Source organism: Centropristis striata, chromosome 1 (genome assembly GCF_030273125.1).
Source record: "Centropristis striata isolate RG_2023a ecotype Rhode Island chromosome 1, C.striata_1.0, whole genome shotgun sequence".
NCBI classification, from domain to species: Eukaryota; Metazoa; Chordata; class Actinopteri; order Perciformes; family Serranidae; genus Centropristis; species Centropristis striata.
In genome coordinates, this window is record NC_081517.1 from 19,483,769 (window position 1) to 19,507,839 (window position 24,071).

At 40.8% G+C, this 24,071-nt stretch overlaps 1 protein-coding gene across 1 annotated transcript in view; it reads left to right on the forward strand.

Moving 5' to 3' along the window:
- Nucleotides 1–2,216: 2,216 nt before the first annotated feature.
- LOC131972160 (protein sidekick-1-like) overlaps nt 2,217–24,071 on the forward strand; it is a 115,897-nt gene continuing 94,042 nt past the window's right edge. Inside the window, exons 1-3 of the mRNA XM_059333943.1 lie at nt 2,217–2,350; nt 6,155–6,261; nt 7,939–8,086. Coding sequence (XP_059189926.1) covers nt 6,204–6,261; nt 7,939–8,086 — 206 coding nt within the window. The 5' untranslated portion in view covers nt 2,217–2,350; nt 6,155–6,203. The remainder of the gene's footprint in view (nt 2,351–6,154; nt 6,262–7,938; nt 8,087–24,071) is intronic.

The window sequence follows — 24,071 nt, forward strand, 5'->3', positions numbered from 1 at the left end:
ATGGACCTGTCCATACGTACTGTAGCAAGCAGATAAGCCTGCCCCCTATAACCCAGCTTGTGTGTGTGTGTATGTGTGTGTAAATGGTTGATGGGTTGAATAAATCTTTTTGTCTACAACCCCCCACCCCCACCCCGCCATCACACTCACCCCACACCCAGATGCTGATTTTGGTTTAGTGGATCCAGGCCTCAACACATGCTGACAGGTCCTGCAGCTAGTTGCTATGGACAGACTCTTTAGCCTTGATGCCTCTATGCTGTGTGCCGGTGGAGCCAGGTCTGAACACCTGAGCCAAGAGTTAAAGACTGGATGGCATTGTTTAGACAGCAGCTGCAGCCGAGCCATTCAGCAAATGTACCTTGCAAGGCATGGCCAGCAATTCAACAGCCTTATCATAAGACACAGTAATGGTAGTGTGAGTCACTGTGCAATTTTGTACCATCTTGTTGCTTTGATACTTGACAGGCTAGTGCATTGCATGGACAGTGAGTGCTAATAAACAAAGGGTCTCATGCAGCAATATTTTCCTCAATATTTTTTTGCTCTAACCCAGATGTGCTGAATGACGAATCCCACCTGATCATAATTGGCATAGCTTACGTCCCCTAAATGCTATACAAGGACAGGTTTTGTGCAGTGTGCAAGTATTCTGGCGGATGCCTCAAGGACTGGAAAGATGCCACCAAAAAAAGGCTCTAAGAAGAACTTAAGCAGTAGTGAAATGCACGTGCTATATACTTTTCAGTATGTCAGTAATGGCATTACAGGAAAAGAATAGGCAGCTATAACCTATCTGTAATATATAATAACCTAAATTTGATTATATCATATTCACAAAATCTCACAACCACTTGTAACCACTTCTTTACCCCCAAAAAAGAAAAAAATAAGAAGACAAAATACAAACAAATCATGGATACAGAGGAAAAATAAGACGAAAATTGTATTGCTTCCTGTATGATCTCTTGATATAAGAAAGTGACAGATGAAAAGAACCCTTGTCCAGTACAGTAAATGGTTGTGATCTTAACATGCAACAAGCTTGAGTGAATGTGATTATCTATATCTTTTTATATCCCAGCCCATTTGAAAAATAGGACGTCCAATCTTGTTCTACATTTGGGTTGAATGTGACTGCGAACTAGAGTTTGACCTTTCTCTTCACACAAAGCCTGAAGTGTTATATACACTGGCATTTGATACAATTCAACTCATGCCAGCAGCACACAGCAGATGCTCTGTGCAGACTGACGTCGTCATGTTACGCTGTGTCGTTCCAGGGAGTAATTGTGATAGAATTGCTGCTTTTCTGGACCACTGATGCGCATCAATGCTGGGAAAAAGGACTTGCCGACATGATGATGCATGTCACCGGTGTGTGAGCATACATGGAAAATAATGTTCTGACATGCGTCATACGCCCTACATGTGTTTCCCTGAAGGACATACCTTTATTGATGGGAGTATAATATGTCATAATATGTTGCTTAGCATCAAACATCGCATACCTTCAAGTCCATCTAAGAATGAGTGTTCAGAACATATTACAGCAAATCCATCCATGTTCATTGTTTAAGATTTTCTGGCACTTTAGAGGATGTTTTTCGCAGAGGGAATTTTCAAATTCAAGTATTTATGAGTAGTTTTATGACTGTAGAAAGAGGAGTAGAGGAATGTTTTGGTAGACCTCTATAATGGAGTGGTGACCTCCAGAGAAAGTACTGGTAAATCCTGTTAGATGAGTCAAAGCAGAATTTTCCACTCTCACACTCTCTCACTGCCACACCGCACGCACGCACGCACGCACGCACGCACGCACACACACACACACACGCACACACACATCCTGGTTCAGGTACTCTTACTGAAACTAATGATGGAGAGTGTTGTAAAGGTGAAAGGTCAGAGTCTTGGCTGCAGGAGTACAGAAGTGCATATGAACGAATCCAGTAGTAGAAAGCCATATATTACAGAACATGCAGATTCCAGTCTGAAACAAAAAAATGTAGGCTCATTGGTTTGGCAGTGTTTTCTTTCACCCAGTCTTTGAGGAAAGGACAAAATATGAATGGAATTGAATATTTTTCTGGTGGATGACTCAAGATCACATTTGCTCCATTGTCCAAGCATGACTAACAGACTTTTTCATACAACAAAAATAACACATTTCCCTCTCTGTGTCTCTATCAGAGGTGGCTCCCTACCTGCGAGGGGGTGGACTGGGACAGCAGGTGGTGTTGGAAGGAAACAGGCTGGTGCTGACCTGCCTGGCCGGAGGCAGCTGGCCTCTGCAGTACCGCTGGACTCTCAACAACAGCAATGTCACCGACTGGACACCGCAGTACAGGTCAGTTATCACCGACTGGCTGGTTATGACTTCCTCATCATGTCAAGGATGTCTCCATTGTCCTGAAGTGTATGTCTGCCTGTTTTTCTATCTGACTTCATTTATTTTATCAGTGTTTCTCCTTTCTTCTGAGAATTTCCCGTGTGATCAGTCATGCCTGTAGCATGGAAGAAAAGCACAAGAGCTGTGGGCCATAAGTGATCGAGTGTGTTTAGAGAAGGTCAGAACAATTTAGACAGTCCATCCAAAGTGAGATTAATAATTACATTAGCACCATAAATATGTATATGGTCTGGGGAAAGAAAAGAAGTGCAAATCAATACATCTGAGCTTCTTTCTCCTCTATTGTCTCTGTGCCTCTCTTCTTTTTCTCCTCTTCCTCTGCCCCCTCTCTCTCCGTCTGTCCCTGTGTGTGTTGGTTGGTAAGAGCTTAGCAATCCCTCTCAGCAAAACTGCAGCTGTGAAACAAAATTGTTTTTCACATCATTCAGATATAGAGGGGATCTTGGGAACGCATGCACACTGAGGGAGGGAGAGGTTGAGCCAGCATTTTCTAGGCAGTCGCTGTTCGAGCCAGGAGGCGTTGTGCAGCTCTGGACTGCTCTCAGCGATCTGGCTAGTTGAGTTTGGTGAGGCCCGGCTATGCTGAATTGGCAAGGTGCAGTGAGTAAGAGAGTGTGACCATCTGGAATTTCAGCCTTGATTTTAAAAACCTATGCATTATTTACATTTTTCTTTACTGCAAGGGTTATAGTTACTGGCAGAGTGAGTTCTTGAGCAAGATACAAACCCACAATTGGTCCTGGTGGTTAGGATGGCGCCTTTGGTGTGTGAATGTGTGTGTATAAAGGTTCCCACGGGTACTGGAAATTTGAAATTTGAATGTGGTGTGTTTTCAGGGTTTAAAAAGTGATTTGATTTAAAATAAATAAATAAAATGTTTAATACTGCTTGAAATGTGGGTTATATGGGATGTCATGTCTGACAATTGTCAAACAGGTGACACATTTTGAAACATGAAACTATGTGGTCTTTTCTTATAACTTGTGTAGAATGCTGTCACAAAACATTATTTTGGTTGTTTAACACACAGTAACATCGAGGTATAAGTGAAATAATCAATGGACTGTATGTGCTGTATATAAATATATAATTTACCACGAATGAAAGGTGGAAACGATTGCAAGTGCACCTTGAAAATGCTTGAAAAGTTCTTGAATTTGACTGTAAGACCTTGGTGTGCCAATGTTACATTACACACATTGTAAAGAAAGGATAAAAGCTTTATATGAATGCATACATTTCCATTTCCACATATTCAAAATACTTCTGGCTGTACAGAATCACACACTTTGTCCCTTTCCAACACCGTCTCTTTAGAATATAGTCTGATTTATTTTATTTCAATTACCTCCTATGCTTATGTTTAATGTACTGGACAGGGAAGAATTCCGATGAGCAGCGCTGGAAGTGAAAATGATTTACATTAATGGACACTCCAGTTCAGTTTCCTTGTTCAGTTCTTCAGTTCAGCTACGGTAGCCTGGTCCCTTTTACACACATTATTTTCCCTATTTTTTAGTTTAAAAAAAAAAGTATAATCAGTGGCCAAGTTAGACTCACAAAAAAGTGTTTGCTTTGTTTGTTTGGAACACCGTTGACAAGGCTACTGTATCATCATCATTATCAAAAGTGTATAACAGTCTTGGCTGACAAATATTTTTCACAAAGACTTATTTTTCTAGCTGACCCTTGTGCTCATTAAATGCTGCCTAATTGTGTTAGTAAAAAGAAAATGGCAACCTGCTCCACCTGCTTCCTTATTCTGCACAAACACATGTGAGTGGAAATTAATTTTAAGCAGACGAGACAATGGAATATCCACATTTTCCCTTGATATTACTCATTGAGCACTACCAGGCTGGCTCCATCTGCATTCTTCTTCAGGGTTTTTTTTCTGAATGGAATCACCCACTCAGCCTTAGCCATGACGTAAGTTACCTCTGTAGGAAATTCAAAAGGGTTATGAATAATGTAAATGCTAACACTAGCAGAGTCAGCATGCTAATTTTAGAAATAACAGCGCAGAAGCTAAGCAATGTACTGCTGTGGGTGCCATGTTAGTTCTGATTTTAAAGTCACAATAAAACAAACAAACAAACAAACTATATGTGGCAGCAGTACGATAGGCCAGCCAGTTACATGTTTTGGAAGGTAAAGTTACTGTTTTTGTCAATGGAGTCTGGTGGCTTTGAAGAGAGCATTGATAATGGTTTTAGTTTCATGTCAGAAAGGACTTTGTGACGGCAAGGTAAATTGATGAAAATGTTCTGAATATATCGTTCACTTGACTGGTTTTGATTTTATTTCAGGTTGTCTTTGTTTTAGGTGGCTTAAATATGTGCAACTCTACTGCACAGCAATAAATATCACTCTCTTCAAAGCCACCAAACTCCTTTGACAAAAACAGTAATTTTTCCCTGCAGAACACAGGAGTTGCTGGTTTACCACTGCCTTGATAGGTTAGTTTCTTTGGGTTATTGTGTGACTTTTGGACTTGGATCCAAACTAACGTGGCGTCCACAGCAGTACATTGCTTGGTGTCCATGCCGGTAACGTGACTTTGCTTCTCCAAACTGTGAGCGTGTAGGCGAAGAAAATATATGTTGCAATTTCATCAACAAGAAACCTGTAACAGGTCATGAGGGAAAAACCTAATAATAATAATATAACAATGAAGCACTGAAATGTGGTGCTCTGTATTCACACTCTTATTAAAGGAATTCACGCATCGCAGATGCCTCTAGTCATTTGAGATTGATGCTACAGGGAGGTTTGGTCAATTTGTGAAGATCGAAAAACCTGATTGAAATTGTTTTTTATCTTGGATCACACGGGGAGTTTGACTTCACACGCAGGGCTGGGACTGTGTCATAGAAATTTACTGAGAAATGGTATTATTGATTGGGACATGTCAACATTTTGAGTTTGTGTTTAGTGAGAAATAAAAAGGAAAACTTGTTGGGGTTTGAAAATTTACAGTGACAGCCCGTCCACACACGCCTGTTATAAAACGTAATGGAACACGGACACAGAGAGAGAGATGCACTTTCCAATATCAAAATCTGTTTCAGGATGAGAGCTGCTGTGTAATGTGTCATTCCTGATTCAAATGGACTTGCGTGTGTGAGTCTTTGATGTACATGTGTGTGCGTGGGTGTGGGTTTGTGTGTGTTGGCAGCAAACTCTGACAGCCTGGGAGTTAAATACTTGGCTGTCCTGGTATTCATAATGAGCCCCAAAGCGATGTCCAGTTTTACTGTGTCTATCCGGTTTGTGTGTAATAAATGTGTGTGTGTGTTTGTCCACGCATGCGTGTATATGCATTTGTGTGTTTGTCCAGCATGGCACCAACCTAGATCCTATGCCAAGCTTCCCATTAGCGAAGCACAGTCCATTAAAACCCCATTAACAACCCCTCTCAGTAAAAAAAAACAACATGCACACAGTCAAAAACATTTTCACACACACACACACACACACACACGCACACACACACACACACACATACTGTACATATGCACCACTCCGCCTTCCCGTCTGTTATCGGGGAACTTTGACAACAATATGCCCAATCCATTCTCCGATCAAGGTCATGAAAGAGAATCACACAAGAGTGCGTACATATGGACAAACAGACCGCCACCTTCTTTCCCTTCTGTCTCGTCCCAATGCTGCTTTCCTCCTTATGATACTGTTTATTTACAGCTCTCATCACCATGCTCTATATGTGTCCATCTTTAGGTTGCCTGTCCAGTCTCTGAAGAGGACTGATGCTGGTCTGTATCAGTGTATGGTGAGGAACAGGATGGGAGCAGTCATACACAGGAGAACGGAGGTGCAGGTGGCCTGTGAGTACAGTGTTTCACACCATTTTAATAACGCCAATACATGAGGGCTTTTTTAATGACTAAGTATGCTGGCTTTGTTGGAAACTGTACCAGCGGCAACAAGCAGCCTTTCTCTTAAAGTCCAACTGAAATTACAATTAGTCATCCCTTTTCACTGTTAGAAATGGTGTCAAATTAAGTTTATTGTTAATATTTTATTATTACTGAAAGGAAGCAAAACCAGGTCTCTGCGTCATTAATTCTCCTTTCCTCTCGAAACATGCAATCTGATACCAGTTTAACTTGATTATTTGAATGTAATATGTGAAAAGCATTTACCCAAAGAGTAAACAACTTAAATCAGATAAATGGCCCGGTCACACAAGCAATAAAAATAGCGATGTACACGATTAGTCGACTAGTTGTTTGAATGTTGCTTCTCTTCGCTAGGCGGCACCGGAATACTCGTCAGTTAAATGTATTTTCAAATGATTAATATTTCATAAATGTACACATTTAAATTGCATATTAACATATGCTGAGCCAGCTGTTGCTGTGCCAGAGAGTCTCTCCACTCTGATCTGAACTCATCAGCCGCTCTTGACTCACTTCCACTCCGTTGCGTTTTCCCGGCCCCCACCTCTTTTTTTTTTTTTTTCAAAATAATGGATCTTCTGATCGACTGGATTGGCCCAGATCACACTATAATCATGTGCTAGCCGCTAGCACGTGTAAATGATAGCAAAGCATGACCCTTTCTTAGACCACAGTTCTTGCTGGTGTTTTATCAAACATTACACCACTCAAAAGGTTCATGAGGCGCATTTTCTTACCAAGCAACAGGAGCCACTCCTGCTGACCAGACACAGGAGACATATTGATATTGGCAGCATTAGAAATACCAATTTATAACATGGTTGTTGAAGAATGTGATGATGTGACGATTTCCAATGGCTCTCATCATATATGCAATGTTTTTTCAGTTAACCAGTCTTTAACCATATAGATTAAATTTTGCTTTATTGTGTTTCTTACATTTCGACTAGTCAACTGTCCAAGTGTAGACGTAGAACAACCCTAATTTTAAACAATGAAAGCAGTTCATCCTAATTGAATTCATGGGGGCAGGATAAATTGGTGTTACATAGACACAAAGTCATGCTGTTGATAGCAAGCCATCCTCTTTTCTCCCTCATCTTGTCAACAATGGAGGAAAGTGTCATAGCATTGGTACAAAGACACCTTGTGAATGAACTGATAGAACTTTTAGTCCTGTTAACGACCGAGCTAACTCGCTTGCCGAGACTCTGAGAGCTTTTCCCTCTTCGCTTATTCTCTATATCGAATGAAATGTTCAATCCTCAAAACAAAATGTCACAGGACATTGAACAGCCAAGTACAGAGAAAACAGAACTAAGCTCTGAAAGTTTTCTTTGCGACTGACTAGTGCCAACATGTTCTGGCTAGCCAGTTAGTGGTAGCTCGCCAGCTACAGAAGCTCACCAACTAGCGCCGTAAATATAGTCACCACGTTACCAACTTCTATGACCACACATTCTTTGAAGACATGCAGATTACTTTTGCTCTTCCACTTTCCTTATATTCTGTGATTTGTATTGCTTGCATTAATATTTATAAATCTAAATGTAACTTGATATATTGATATTGTTCTTTATTTTTACCTCTATCCTCCTCCAGTTATGGGGAACTTCTCCGCTGAGGAGCAGAGAAAGACGGTGACTCAGGGCCGAGCAGCCGTCATCAGCCAGCCTCCCCTCGCCTCTTTCCCCCGACCCCTCGTCACGTGGTACAAAGACGGACACAAGATAATCCCCAGCAGTCAAATGTAGGTTTCTCTTTCATTCTGGATTTCTGTGTGTGTGTGTGTGTGTGTGTCCCTCCCTATCCCTCTCTCCCTGTCTACCTTGTGCATTTGACACACTGGCACAAAGTGTGTGTAACCAAGTACTGCTTTAGATCAAATTAAATTTTACAGTTCTTATCCCTCTGTGGTATATTAATTAGCATGCCGCAGAAGCACAAAAGTTCTCTTAAATCCTTGTACACCAATTGTTATGAATAATAAGCCATTTAGATAACTGACCCCTTTCATTAGACATCTGTACAATAGACCAAGGACATTATCAGGAGAAGATAAAATGGATTTTTCACTGAATCAAATGGTTTCCTCTTGTCTAATCTAGAAGGTTATTAAGTAATTTTAGGTGCATGGGAGATGTTCATTTATATTAATTGTACAGCAGAGATATGAGGGTCCCAGGATGTGTTGTGTAAGCTGTATTTCACAGTCTTTTGTTTAACACTGTTGTCTGGCTCCTTTTGAAATGCCTGTAATTTGCATATTATTCCGTAGCAGCTCCTGCTATCCTGTCAGTGTCGTTATTTTGAAAAATGCTCCTACAGTGTATTAATAACGTAATTATTCAGGCAGAGCCGGGACATGTAGGCTTGTTGTGAAAGGTTTTTAAGAGTAATGCACGATAGATTGAGGCAGTATCTTAAATTATTTTAGAATATGTACCTGTTTGAATCTACTCATCAGGGAAAGTAGGTTTTGAGATATAGACCTGCAGTGATTTTATTACGCTGCTCTCACACTCCGAGATAACTAACTCCCCATTAAGAGCACTAACTGCTCCCCTGTGTGTTATTGAATGAAATTGTCAGTGGCCTTGCTGAACACTTAAATGGCCAGACAGCAACTTTTTCATTCCTTTAATGACAGTCACCACCTCAAAAGTGCTTTTGAAAAAGCTTTGCGAAGTCAGGTTACATTAGCTTTTTATTTATTTATATATTTTTTATCATTTTTGTTGCTGGTTCACACCAAGTTTGACTTTCTTTTTAATTTGAATGGACACTGAAACCGGCACTCCTGTGGAACTTAATGGGGCTTCATTGAGTGTAGCTCAATATCGGAGGACTCAAGACGCCGCCGCTATTGAAAGTGTTTACTGTCAGAGCATCATCATTTCAGTGTCCTCACCCCTCACAAATGCACCACCAAAAAGAGCGCTTCTACTATTATCACTGCCACTGGAGTAAAAACAAACAAGTGAATAAATAAATACTTGACTAAACTCTGAAAATAAGGCTCCGAATGCTACAAATGTTCACCTGCTGATCAATTACTTTAATAACCACGACAATGTAGCACTGAGTAGCAGGGTATAAAGACAGCCCAGACAGCCTTTTCTCCACAAACCCTATCTGGATCTTTTTGTTACATTCTCAAATGGTCCGTAATTTGTCCAAGTGCAAGTCTAGCCTCACGTAGCCACTGCAGAGGCTGTAGAGTGAGATGTTTGGGGAGAATTATTTTGTAAGAGCTATTAAACGACTACTTTTGAAGACAAAGTATAATAGCAACACTCCGAGGTGGTTCAAAAACTCCGTACCTTGCATCATGAAAGGAGGCTGGGCTGAGTATCCCTTAAATCCCAACAGACAGAAACAGTTGAGTTTCAGCCTGCATGCACATTTTTTCAGACTGACGTTGTTGAAACACAGAAGCTAATATTGGTATGGAGAGGAGACAGAGCTGACAGCAAAATGAAGATTATCGATGTAGCAAAGGATCCATGAATTCCTTCTGATTGCCAGAGATGGTAAAAATACCTGAAGGACAATGAACTCTGGCGGCCAGGAAGAATAAAATTGGATTTATTGTTTTAGTGTTTGTTTTTTACCGTTGTTTCTAAGTAAGTGTCATAGAATTCCAACAGAATTTATATGGACTACTACATTTCTGGTACTGGGACATCCATGCATCCATCAATCCAGGCCGGGTCGCGGGGGCAGCAGTCCCAGCATGGTATTTTAGACATCCCTCTCTCCAGCAATGTTTTCCAGTTCTTCCTGGAGAACCCCAAGGCACTCCCATGCCAGACGTGATAAACACTGTCGCTCATAAAGTTGGAATAAAATATATTTTACCTCTTTCCATGAAATGATTGTGGCAATGCAATTTATTCTTGACAGATAAAGTGTATATCTTCTCAAAACAATCACTCTCTTCCAAACATATCACAATGAAAATGAAACCACAATTAACAGAGGAATGTGTCTGAAAACAAAATTATTCCAACTTTATGGGCGACCGTGTATAATCTCGCCAACGTGTTCTGAGTCTACCTCTGGTACCGTGACATCCCTACTCTGAATGAAAGCCTGACAGGGATGGAAAGCTCCCCAGAGCCTGTAAATCCATGTTGAGGAACAAACTTCCACAAAGTATCTGAGTTTGCCAAAAGCACCTCCTTCAAAGTTTGTTACACAAGGACAAAAGCAGCACAGTAATGTCTGGCAGTAGGGCTCAGAACTGGAAGATCTCCATCCAGAATCAGTTGCACAAACAACAAAAGTCATTAATAGTAAAAGCACAAAATGAAGATAATGAAGGTTGAGTTGAAACTGCAGCGGCTGCAGAGATTGCAGAGTAAGCGCTGATGCAACTGTTGCAGGGGTAGGTTAGCAGAGCATTTAAAACACAATCTGATTTGACAGTGAGCAATTGGCTGTCACAGTGTGGCAGGTGCAGTCAGCTGAGAGTTTTGGGCTAATGATCACAACACAGATGACGCTGTGGCCTGTGTTGGAGCCAGTTTATGCAGTTAATGTAGCTACATTGGCTCCATTTCTCTTTGCCCTTTATCTTAATTAAGTTGAGAAGAAATGATAAACATCCTGCCTGAAAAAATGCACTGTCCATGCATTTTATTATCACGATAAGCCATTAAATTCATGCTTTTCCTCAGTTATTTACTGCAGACTTCTGCTGAATACCTGACTGCCTCCACTAAAGTCATACCAAATGAACACATTTTTATGAAATACAATGTAAGTGACATTGAGTGAATGAAAAACAGAGGCGCTGTCTCACACTTAATGTAGAAGATGTTTTATTTAGACTATAGACCAATTTTATGCAGTGAGACAGGGAGGAATGTCACTTGATATAAATCATTTGCCAATCTCAATTAACTCTATATAGTGTCCAAGAGAACCTCTCGTCTCCTCTAATGGAGGAGGGAGAAACTGAGACATATTTAGAAGTCAGCTTTCCTATGGTACATTTTTTTCCACACCTGTGATTAACAGCTGGCACAGCATCAGACCTGTAAATTAAAAAGGTAAACATTTCACTCTGACAATCTGTTCTTGCTTTTAAAAAAAAAAAAAGTTTTCTAACTAAATTTACTTGCAGTTAAAGTACATTGGTTAGCAGCCAGCAATCCAGTTAGTTGACAGAAAATGAAAGTATTGTGTGTTTGCTTCATGTTCAGTGAGTTATCGAACAAACTTACAAGCTATCTCTTTAGAGCTGTTCATGCAGTGGGTCAGATGGTCTGCATTCAAAATCTACAAATATTAAACCTTAAATTGGTAATTTGTTCTATGTTTTAGTTTCAACATTAGCATTTCATCTGATTAATGCTGAAAGGGAAACTAGATTATGAACTTCACTGATTATGCACACCACTTAAATCAACCAGTTGTTTTTTTCATCCTCAAGGATTTTGTTGTAGTTTAAGAGTCTTTTGTGGCTGTGCTGTTTTAGGGATTTTAGTGTTTAATGTTCTTTTAGTTAGACTAGTCCCTCTCTGGGGGTAGATAAACCCACTTCCTGAAGAGTAGCTCATTAATGATTGCTTAATTGTAGCAAAAGTACTAAATACTAACTTCACTGCAGTTCTAACCAATGTTTTAAGTCTGAAATATACTCACACTAGCTACATGACAAAATTAAAAATAAATAACAGTCTTAAATAATGGATAACAACGTAAAAAGCCAGGCAATGATAAGCATTTTGAACCATGTGAAATTATTCTGTGTAATTTCTACTGACACACAAGTAAAAAGTTGACAAAGACTGAAATAATCTGAGAAATTTTTCTCCCCATCGATTTCTCAGACATGATTTAATATGTCACAATATTTCTGTCCTGGTTACTGGGATTTTGTTTGGGCCAAGAACACCTGATTGGTGTGCAACTTTGAAGCACAGAGTTTGTTTAAGATTCAAGGCTTTCGCACTGGTACCTGTATCCATGGCAACAAGATAAAAATGACAGCTGCCACTTTCTGTGTCTGGTTATGGCAGTATATTATGTGATATAGAAGTATTTTGAATGACATTGTTAGCATGTCAGGAAACATTTAATCCTCATAATTGTATAATTTTTAACAGAAAAATGTCCATCTCTGCTTCTCAAAGAGCATGCACACCTGTATATGATGAGAAGAAGTGAATCTCACTAAATCATTTTCAAGTATTAATATAATCTTCTATCTCTGAGATGAAACATTCTGATTTGCTTGCACCCCACATACACACTGTGATAAAGATTCATGCATAACACTTCCTTTGAACCCTCATAGAAAAGACTAATTTGCACCTTTCTTCACAGCTTCTCTCTTGTCTCTACAAGACATGTCTTCCTCTCCCTTTCCCCCTCTCACCTCGCTGCTCCATCTCTCACTCCTCTAAATTATTCTTTATATGGCTCCGTTCTCTCCGCTGCCTCTCACTCTCTGTCTCTTTTACGGTCATTATCATGCTACAGGATATACTGTTACAGAAGCTATAAACTTCTGTTCCTGAATAAACTACTTAACTGCTGCAGTGTACACACACACACACACACACACACACACACAATCTGTCTCTCCAGACCAATCTCGGTTGCGTCTACCTGGCTCAAACGTTTCTGTGTGCGCTCATGCGTGTCAAAGCGAGCGCACTGAATATTTGCATGGTTCTGCCTGTGTAACCGTGTGTGTAACGCTGTGTGTGAGGCTGTGTGTATGCGTTTGTGTTTGTGCACGAGGTTACGCTGGCTGATCCTGCGGTCCGGTGAGACAGGGCCAGATGGTGCCTGGCGGTTGGCTGTCTTCGTGGTGACCGAGCTGATGATGTTGTTTATGAAGTTTATTGATCCGATATGCATCGCTCCCAGAGTCCCCAGCCCCATCTCGCTGTCTGTCTCTCTGCCGCTCCCACCGCTCTCAATTTATCTGCGTGTGCCTTCCCCTAACCCCACTTTGCATATCCAACACACACACACACAACCTCGCTCCCCCTGTGTGTCCACGCTCCTCATCACGTCCGCACTCACACATCCTGTCTGTGAACATTCCCAAACTCCCCAGCTCTCAAAATACTGGCCAGCAAAGAACTTACAAGCTGTCACTTCCCACACACTCTGCTCTAATCTAATGGAGCCTGCACTCCCTGCCCCCTCCATCTCCATGCTGGTCTGCCATCACTCTGATTCACCACCCCTCTCCTCCTCCCCACCGTGCAAAATGTTTTTCATCCCTCATTCTCCCGTTCTCACATGGGCTCTGGACATTTTGAGTGTGTTTTCTTTTTTAATTTTTCTGTCCAGCAGCAGAAAAAACAACTTCAGGACAGTGCCGCCACTTCAGCTGTGCTGCGCGCTGGTATATATTTTAGCTCTGACCTGCAGCCCAGGTCGAGAAGAGCGAGCTGCTGTTTTTAATTAGCTCTGAGGCCTGTGGCAGATGGACGTGAAATGATTCTCATAGCCAGCAGCTTTAAGAGGACGGCCAGGAGGAGGAGAATTAGAACTTTCTTTTTCCATCAGGGACGCAGAAAGCCCAGATTGATCAAATAAAGTCAGTGATCTATGCAGAAGCATGACAGGGCAGACAGCGAATATTTCAGTTTCTTGTTGCCGGGGAGTCGAGTGGTGCGGAGATCGCTGATGTCACAGGTGGTCAATGTCAGGACGGGGCCTTAAGGGGAGTATTTCTCCTCATAGACCTGGCCTAAGCAGCCATATGCTGTGTGTGTGTGTGTGTCTGTGTGTGTGTGTGTGTGTGTGTGTGTGTGTGTTTCGACATTCATTCATTTTAATTTGTCAAACACCACTTTAACAGAGGGAGCGATTCATTATTTTGGTGCTTTCCATTCCTCTCTCTCTCTCTCACACACACACACACACACACACACACAGCAGAGGTCTGAACAGAAGGAACTTTCTCGCTGCCTGAACTTTGCGAGCAGATGTTTTGTGTGTTTGTGTCTGCGAGCGTGTGCACATATGTGTGTATTAGACAGAGTCGAGAGAAAAAGAGCATCATTTGGGGGGAAACTGAAAGGATGTGTAGGCTTAGATCGCACCACATGTTGAAAATACAACCGGCCATTTGAAAGGTCTTCCATCCACAATGGCACCGCCGCGGTTCATAATGACTCCGTTTCTCACGGCAGCCAAAGGGGAGGATCAAAGTGACTGAGAGAGAGGTAGAAGAAGGTATGAAAAAAAAGTTGCAGGAAATGAATATGGAGTAAAGAGTTTAAGCTCATCTGAATCCATTGTGTCTGGAAACTTAATCTCTGGAGCCACCAGAAGCTTAGATAGTCTATGTGACTTTCTTCTCAATGATATGATTTAGTTGCTTTTGGGATTACAAAAACATCCCAGACATGTAGGATTTTAAAACATATGGCTGCACTAAAAAGAACCTTGTGCCAAAGTTTTCTCTTCTTACTCATGTATTTTATTCAACAATCCTGTATTTCTGTGTCTTTGATAAGGATTTCACTTTTATTGCATAAACTGACTCAAACACTGAGTTTTGAGTCTTATCTTGGTTGTGATCTCATATTCCATTTGTACATGGAACATTTTAAAACTTGGTTGTTTCCATGATATTAACAGTATCGAGGCGTCTGTTCATCGACGTCTATGAAGGCTGAAGGAGAAAATTTAATCCAAATCAAACTTTCTCCAGACATTTATGGCACATTTAGAAAACTAATTTCACATAAAATCCGTATAAAATTGCTGCCATGGTACGTAGTATGTTGTCATTTGTGGGCTTGAAGTTGAATTATTGTAATATTTCCTACATTAGCGGGCCAAACAGCCTCGCTCTTGGAAGGCAATCTGCTTGATGGAAAGACCAAACTTATCAGTCTGACTTGCATGCCAAAAAATGCCGATGTATTTCTTAATATGCTGTTTAATTTCTGCCCGTTTCTGAAGCTTTTATGTATAAATGCCATGTATTAGCTGGACCAGTGGGGGGCTCAACCTGGGGGTCTGGACCCCCAAGGGGATCACAAGATAATTTCCGTTGTAGCCGGATGGTTGTGGACAAAAAAGTACCACATTAAAACTAAAATATTACATTTTAGACTGGGGAAAATTGCAGCCACTCAACTAAAGTGAAATGCCATCACAAACGAAGCATTATTTATTTAAATGTAATTATCATAGCATTTTCAATAATCACTCAAAAGTCAGCAGGGCAAACTACCTGGAAACAGCTGTATATGCCTGTTTGCAGCTCTTTTTCTCTCTGCCTCACACTGTTTCATTCACTTGATTTTTCTGACTGGTTGCAACTCGAAAAGGTTTTTAATACCACTTAGATAGACAACTTTTTGTTTTTTAAAATATTAGATTCATAGACAGGGTTCGATGTGGTTTTCCCTTTGGGACCTGTGCTGCTGTCCCTGTAAAAACCCAGGTCTTTTCACTGGCAGCTTAAATAAGGCTTGTCATGAATAATTGTAGTCATGATTTTAATATAGTACAATAGGAAATAACGTCTGCACATGAGCCAAAAAGTCTACCACCTGACCAAGAAATTGTGTTAAAGTTAATTGCCTCTTTGCGCTAATAGCAGTAAATGGCATTGGCTAAAACATTTCACATTTCACAGTTGATTTCTGCATTGATTAATTCTAAAGAAGAAAATAAAAGACAGGACATAAAGCAGCAGGGATCCTTTTTTGACGCCTGCATGAACTTGATATTTTCCAATTTACCTCTCCCCTTTGCCTTCTTGCTCTGCTCTGTTTTGCCTTCCCTTATTGCATCCCTTTCCATAATTGAATTGCTTCTTTGGTCGCCTAATGTGGCGGCAAATAACAGAATGAAAACAGAATGAAAATTCTCTACAGTAAACTCTTCCGATATCTTACCTCTCTCTTTGTTTTGAAAGGAATGTTGTTGCTCCGTCTCTCTCTTGTTTGCTTCTTGTTCTCACCCCCTCTCTCACTTTGTCTCTCTTTCTTGTCAGGTCGTATTAGAGGTTGTTAAACCCCGTTCAAAGGAGAAATGGTAATCCTTGTATTCCACTCTTGACCTTAAACTCACCTCAGGTCTTTAAAGGGAAATGATGAAGAGATATTATACGCTACAGATTGGAGCAAAGCTGTGGAAATTGATTCTGCCTGGTGTTGTTTGAATCCCTGTGAATTGTAGTTTGTTTAGTCAAATTTTGTTAAAAATAATTATTAACTTGTGGAACGAAAATGGCAGAAAAGTCTGAGGTTTATACAGTTTAGTCAGAGACACATAGCGAGAAATTTTCCATTTATGGCAAATGGTTATAGATTTGGCATACAATATTCTACTCTCAAATCATCTGAGCAGAAGCGAGGATTCAACTGATCCTTTCTTAATAAATACATACATGAACAGTAAATCTTTTAAATACCAAACGGCACGCAGACCAGAAGAGCCTAAACTTTTCCATGCAAAACTTCACAGTCAATGTTGTATGTTATGGTCATGGCTGATACCGGTGCAGGTTCATCAAAGAGGAAACAACAAAAGAAGAACAAAAGAACAAAAAGCTTAAAGGGACAGTAAACAGTAAACACAAGTCAACCTTGGTCAGTTATTCAACAGACGAACAGAATGGGGGATTTGAAAGGATTCAAAACTGATCCTGAATTGGCCCTCTTCCTCCTCGACTGATATGTAAAATATCTGCTTTATTTATGATCATGAATTGACATTTCACCGTTGTTAATCTTTCCTCGTTGCTATGCATTCTAGAAACAGCTGTGAAAAGTAGAATTAAATGTAAGTTGTGGCTCTCCTTCATTGGCTTCCAAAAAAAATGCACGCACTTGCTAGGTCAAGATCTTTTGTACCAACAAGTTCTCTAGCATAAATAGCAGAAGAGGTCGTGTGTCAATACCACAAATAAGGGCATGTAGGTACGTATCGTGGCTCGTGGTACAACGGCACGTTCTTAAAGTAGCACACATGTACGGTCTGTGGTTGCAGTAAAGGCTGCAGTTTCTGTGGATTTATGTTGTAAAACCACTGACCTAGGGTTAGGGCAAAAAACGTCCTGGTAAGGCGTTATAAAAGACAGTTTAAACAGTAAATAAATGTACGTAAAAGCCGGAAGTGAAGTAGTTACAAGGGTCACGTGACTACCACAAGTTACGGAAAAAAGTTAACGTGAACCTAACTCTCCTGATAGAAAGTCCCAGCCTCCAACTGTACATGGGAATCCGCAGTTTTAAACTTCAGTTGGCTGTCAATCACCACTACGTCAGCAAGATGGCGGCAGACGCATTACAGCAGACGGTGAAAAACGGAGACATAGCTAATTTTTCGCTGCGTGTACACACGGCCTATATTGACATTTTTTGCTTTAATGCAGGGCTGTTTCTGATCTGAATACCTACTTTTTTTTTTTAATCTCAATTCATCCATTCATCCATTTTCATCCGGTGGGGCCGGGTCGCAGGGGCAGCAGGCTAAGCAAATTATTCCAGATGTCCCTCTCCCCAGTCTCAACGTCCAGCTCCTCTTGGGGGACTGCAGGGGATTCCTCCACCGTGTTGTGGGTCTTCCCCGGGGCATCTTACAACTGGGACGTGCCTGGAACATTTCTAATGGGAGGCGCCCTGGAGGCATCCTTACCAGATGCCCGAACCACCTCAGCTGGCTCCTTTTGACGCAAAGGAGCATCAGCTCTACTCTCAGCTCCCTCCGGATGTCTGAGCTCCTCACCCTATCTCTAAGAGATCTCTCTACGGAGGAAACTCATTTCAGCCGCTTGTATCCGCGATCTCATTCTTTCGTTCAATACCCAAAGCTCATGACCATAGGTGAGTGTTGTAACATAGATGGACTGGTAAATGGAGAGCTTCACCTTTCAGCTTATCTTGTTTCTTGCTAATCCGAGTAGAGGGCGTTGGAAGTGTGTAGACAATTTCATCTTGATACAGCTGAAATCACAGGCAGTTTCTTCTCCGCTGACAGCAGAAGAGTTTGAGCAGTAGAGCATCATGTCTGTGGAGGTTAAACAGTTAAAACCCTGCCTTGTCTGTGTGTGTTGTTGTCTGTTTACATAACACGTATCTTTGCATACATGCATAATGTATTCAATTGAGATTACTAATCATCTCTCTACATTTGTAATCAACCGTGTAAATAATTGGAGAAAGGATTTTCTAACCTCAGATTTAGGACGAGTTCACTGCCTCTTTACAATTTATGTCTACTCCTCTTTATGTCTAATTTAGGTCCAATCTCTCCACTTGTGCATTTTATCAGCTTGCAAAAGACTTCTTTTTGCTAAAAAAAATTTGGCCAAAGGCGACTTATTCTACCACCACACTATTATTCATGAATTTTGCAGTAAAGAAATCAGATGACTTGTTTAATTTTTAATGTTATCACTGTACTGCATGGGGAATGGGGGAGCGACACATGTGGCAAAGGGAGACAACGAACAAGGGGTTGCTTTAATTGCATTGCATTTTCTGGTAATATTATTCATTGTCAAGGTGGAGTGGGATAGAATTGCATTATGAAGACAGCACTTTAGGGCCTGCTGTCGGACTATGAATATTCATGGCTTATTCTGCCAAAAGCAATTTGTTGTAGCTTTGTTTAAAACTGATGTGGTTTCCAAGTCTGTAGGCTATAAGTAGACCCACACATATGCCACAAGGTAAAAACACTATGTTTTTAATAAATGACATATTCTTTCCTATCTGGGTGCAGAATTGGGTGGATATTTTAGAGCTGATAGCGCTATTATTTTCAGACCCCATCTCACAGTCAGATATTTTGTTGTTTACTGAAATAACAGCCTCGATGTCTGGCGGATGTATTAGGTGAATTTGATATTCCTCTCATCTGTCCTTAACTCGTGTCCCTTCCTTGTAACTGTGTTCCAATTTTGTTGTCTTCTTCCAGTCATATTTCTCAAACAACTAAGGTAAAAAAGAAAACTTTTCTTTTAAAGTTGAAAGTAGAAAAGACATTAACTCTCAGGCTGTACTTAATGACTCTCCCAAATGACAGAGGCTTACTCTGCTTCACACACTCAAGGGAGGCAGACGAGCAGCGGGAGAGGCAGAGGGAGGAGGAGGAACACAAAGCTCCCTAAACTGCAGGAGAGCGACACAGATGATTGCATCACAGTTGCAAAATATCTTACTATTAGCTACCATGATTATATTTTCCTTTAACATATTTGAATAATCTTCGACTAATCATTGTAGTTGTTTGTGTTCCTGCAGCGGTAAACAAATGCTTTATGTACTGTAACAAGTCCTATTAGGCCGCCGTTTACATTTCCTCAGACCTCTGGCCCTGGTATTAAAAAGCCATCTGTATCTGGATATCAGGATACGCCAAAACATATGCTAATACAAGGTGTAAACACACGCAGCACACATTATCATACAAGTGTGACTGAATTTACAATAGCTCACATTTTGATCTCAGCAGTAGATGTTACAGCTCACACAGTGTGTTTAGAGTTGTGAAGAAGTACCACTCGGGGTGTAGAACCGTCATGACTCACTCTGAAGTTTGCAGTGCTCAGCTTCACAGAGGCACTCTGGCATGATCAGGGTACAGTAGTACTGTAGCATTCACAGCAGCTGAAAACCACTTTTTTGTGGGAAGAAATCAACCTGCCTGTTATTTCTTTCGCCTCCTGCAAGAGAAAACCTGGTCTGTTGGGCAAATAAAAAATAAACCCTGGCTGGAATATATCTTGTCAAAAGGTTGGTTTTTTCCAGTGCTAGAGGTGTGACTCTGGGAATGGTAATGCCGGCTGGTTGTTTGGGCCTCCATTTTGGTCTGGACATAATTGTCTAAGCAACAATTAAATAGATTTTTACGGAAAACAATGTGTACAAATATTCATTGTTTTGAAAGGGCAAATCTTATTGATTTTGATGATTTCAAGACTTTTTTCTCAAGTTTCAAGTTCTTTATGAGTTATTTATGTGATTACTTATTAAAAAAGTACTTAAAATATCTCAAATCCAACAATTTGAATTTAAAGCCTTAAAACCTCTAAAATTCTCTTAAGATTTCATGAAATATCTTAAATGCAATTTGAAAGGTCTTCAAAATGTATTAACGTTACTTTTATTTAAAACAAATGCATAAACTTCAGTCTCGCTTATAAATGTTTTGATTTTTGAGGACGCTTTAACATAATTACAAAATGGAACAAAGTACCTGTGCAGCCCGGTCAGAGTTTGAGCTGTAAATAAATTCATGTATTTTGACTTGTTGAAACCTGCAGAGACCCTGTATTTATGTGATAATCCTCATCATCTAGCAGATGAAATCGGCACAACATTTGTAAAGATATTAATGATTTTCCATGATGAATCCTAATCACTTGAACACCACCAGCAACTTGACATTTGTGGTTACGATTGATAATGATTCACTGTCTCACAAGATGATTTCAAAGATCGTGTGACGGAACTCCCATTCTCATTTGCTCACATCGTGTTGTCTTGTCACGAAGCTATTAAATCCATAAACTCAAAAGTTGTTTACGAAATGTTTGCCTTAACCCAAAGATTAAATTAACAGGAGACTTCAAGCCTAACTGTGAGAGAAACAGAGATGGGGTTTTTTTGTGAACACTGAATTATGTAGATACACTAAGATTCTTGTTCCTTGTATTACTTGCATGGCTGCAACTGTGACTGAACTCTGCAGATTTTGAAATGGCTTCTACCTGACTGCTGAAAACATCCTCAAATCCACCATCACAACATTACCCCTATAAAATATATCGACATTTAGATCGACTAACTTATGTTGAATAACAAATAACTCATCTCTCATATTATAGCAGCCTATATTGCATCAATACGCTCAGCACAAACAGGCCACCAAGGCATATTTCCATGTACAAACATGTGATATAGGGCACATGTAATGACATCCTAATGTTTGCTTAACCACATAGTGCACATTTAAAGTTGTAACATCTATTATTTGTACAAAACTAGCGTTACTCTCGCCCTCCATCTGTCAGAGCGCAGCTGAGGCTGTCAAGGACCTTGGAGAATCTTGCACTGCTACGTTCTGCAAAACCCGTCCTTGTGAAATCTTTTAAGAGTCCCATCACATGACTTTTCCTCTAGCAGCACGTTAAGACTGAAATATCTCAATGATTATTGCATGGATTTCCACTAAAACTTGCCACTCAGATTCATGTCCCCCTGAGGATTTTGATGATCCTTTCATTGATGACCATTGATGTCCTGCAAGACAGTCCTAACAGCCTCAGCTGTGCCTTGTGCAAGTTTTAGCATGATAAAAGTAACTCCCTGCATGCACCACGAAGCCTCTGCAGATGATCCAGAACGCTGCGGCGTGTCTGGTCTTCAACCAGCCCAGGAGAGCACATGTCACTCCGCTCCTCATCTCTCTGCACTGACTCCCGGTCACAGCCCACATCAGATTGAAAGCCTTGTCTCTTGCCTACAAAATAGCAACAGTCACAGCACCTTCTTATCTGAACTCCTTTGTTCAGATTCACAAACCCTCCCGTCCACTACGCTCATCGAGTGAAAGGCGTCTGCTGCTGAAGGCCTCTGCTTCTCAAACCAGACTCTTCTCCTCTGTAGTGCCCCGGTGGTGGAACCAACTTCCAAACTCCATCTGATCTGCTGAGTCCTTCTCAATCTTTAAGAAGAGACTGAAGACCAACTCTTTACTAAACACCTTCACTCTTGATCTACACCAGTGATTCCCAACAGGGGGGAGCCGACCCCCCCAGGGGGGCGCCAAAGATCCATGGGGGGTTGCGAAGCCCTCCTGATTTTAAGGGATGTAATAAATCTAATGTGTTAAATATAGATGAGTCAGCATTTAATTCATTAGTGGGACAAAAACAACAAAATAAGGGATGCATTAAACATTTATTCATTTATTTAAATAGAAAAATCACTACATAAAAGTTTGAAAATAAAGGCTATATCGCAAGAATAAGGACATGTGTAACATCCCTCCTGCAGTATACACAGGTAACCTCACCTAGCGGTAACCTCACCTAGCTGTAACCTCACCTAACAACAGAAACACAGAGCTAATGGAAAAATGACAAAGCGTTAGGGAGACGAAAATGCATAATATCTCAAAAAGAAAAAGAGAGGGTACCATGAAAGTCACATTGAGTACGACTTCATAGAAGCAATAGACAGTGGGGGGGTCGCCAAAATTTACAATGGTAAAAGTGTGGGTCCCTCAAGAAAAAGGTTGGGAACCACTGATCTACACTGATGACTACGACAAGTATCGCACTGACCGCTCGTGTGACCTAAAAGCACTTGTGTCCTAATGGACTCGAACTTAACCCACGACACTTACTCTTGCTATGTTTCTTGACTTCCTCCTTGCTTGTTTTGTATTAACCCTGAATTGTGCGTAGCTTTGGATAAAAGCATCTGCTAAATGACATTGTAGAATTGTAGAAGATGGTGCACATGGGAAACATCAGCATGCTGGCATTGTCTTTGTGAGCATGCAAAAGTTAGATTTAGCTCAAAACGCTCCCGTTTCTAAGCAGAGCCTCACTAGCTGCTTGCACAGCTGTATACTGTTGTATACCATACCTACTCAAGTCCATTGAAAAGTCTGTACAAAGTTGACATCTAGTCACATTGCAGACACAAACGCATACAAATAGCTGTTAATAAGCATGGGCTTTCATTTTCATTTAACACTTCTTAAATTAATTGAATTATTACCAGGTGTAAATTAAGGCTTATGCACGTACAGTTTCTCTACTCTGTAATTCTTTTGTGTTTGTATGTGAGTGTGTGTGAGCCTGCGGGATCCTGGGTTGGTGATTCTCTGGTAATCTATTTCTGTCTGCCAGAGAGCAGCTGCTTCTGTCTGAACTGATCACTCTCAGACAGACAGAAATCACAGAAGTGGGTGACTGTGTGTGTGTGTGTGTGTGTGTGTGTGTGTGTCCAGCCTGGGTAGCTCATGCTGATGATGATTAATGCTATGGATATGTATCTTTGAAAGGTGCAGTGTCTTTTGTCTCTATGTCTGATCTGCCACTCTACCTTCGTTCTCCACCTCTCTTCATCTTCCTTTTCTCTCTCCCTGCTTATATCCTATATCATCTCAGGAATCATTACACCCCCATTAAAGCCTGAACCAACACACTCCCACCTGCCAGCTTGTGTGTGTGCACGCGTGTGCGAGAGCGTGTCCTCTGTCTAAAGTCGTTAAATATTCTAAAGACAGAGACCTCTTTTAATTATCCACTAATCACACTTTTAATTACCTGCCACGCACACATCCATCACTGACCAGACTGTACACACATGCACGCATACGCACACTCACACCCGGCGCACACACGTATGCTCACGCTGAAATCTGTCATTGGGAAGAGTTCTTAACCTATCGACAAAACACTGAAAGGGAAAGCAAAGGGGAGAATGAGTAAGAGAGAGACTACACGGTGCAGCGAGGAGTGACTGAGTAAGGGATGGTTTAAAAGGCCGCAGGTGATGAACACAGGGAGACAGATTAAACAAATGAATAAGCAAATAAAGGAAAACATTTAAGAGATTATATTATGTTTGTTCATCATCCTCCACACTGTAGTTATGTCTTTGTGGAGCCAAACATCCGCAGGACTAGCAAGAGAAAAGCAGCAACAGAAAGCTGATTGACTGCTTAATATCAGAGCCACAAGTTGACATCTTCAAGATCAGAGAGCGGGATCAATAAGC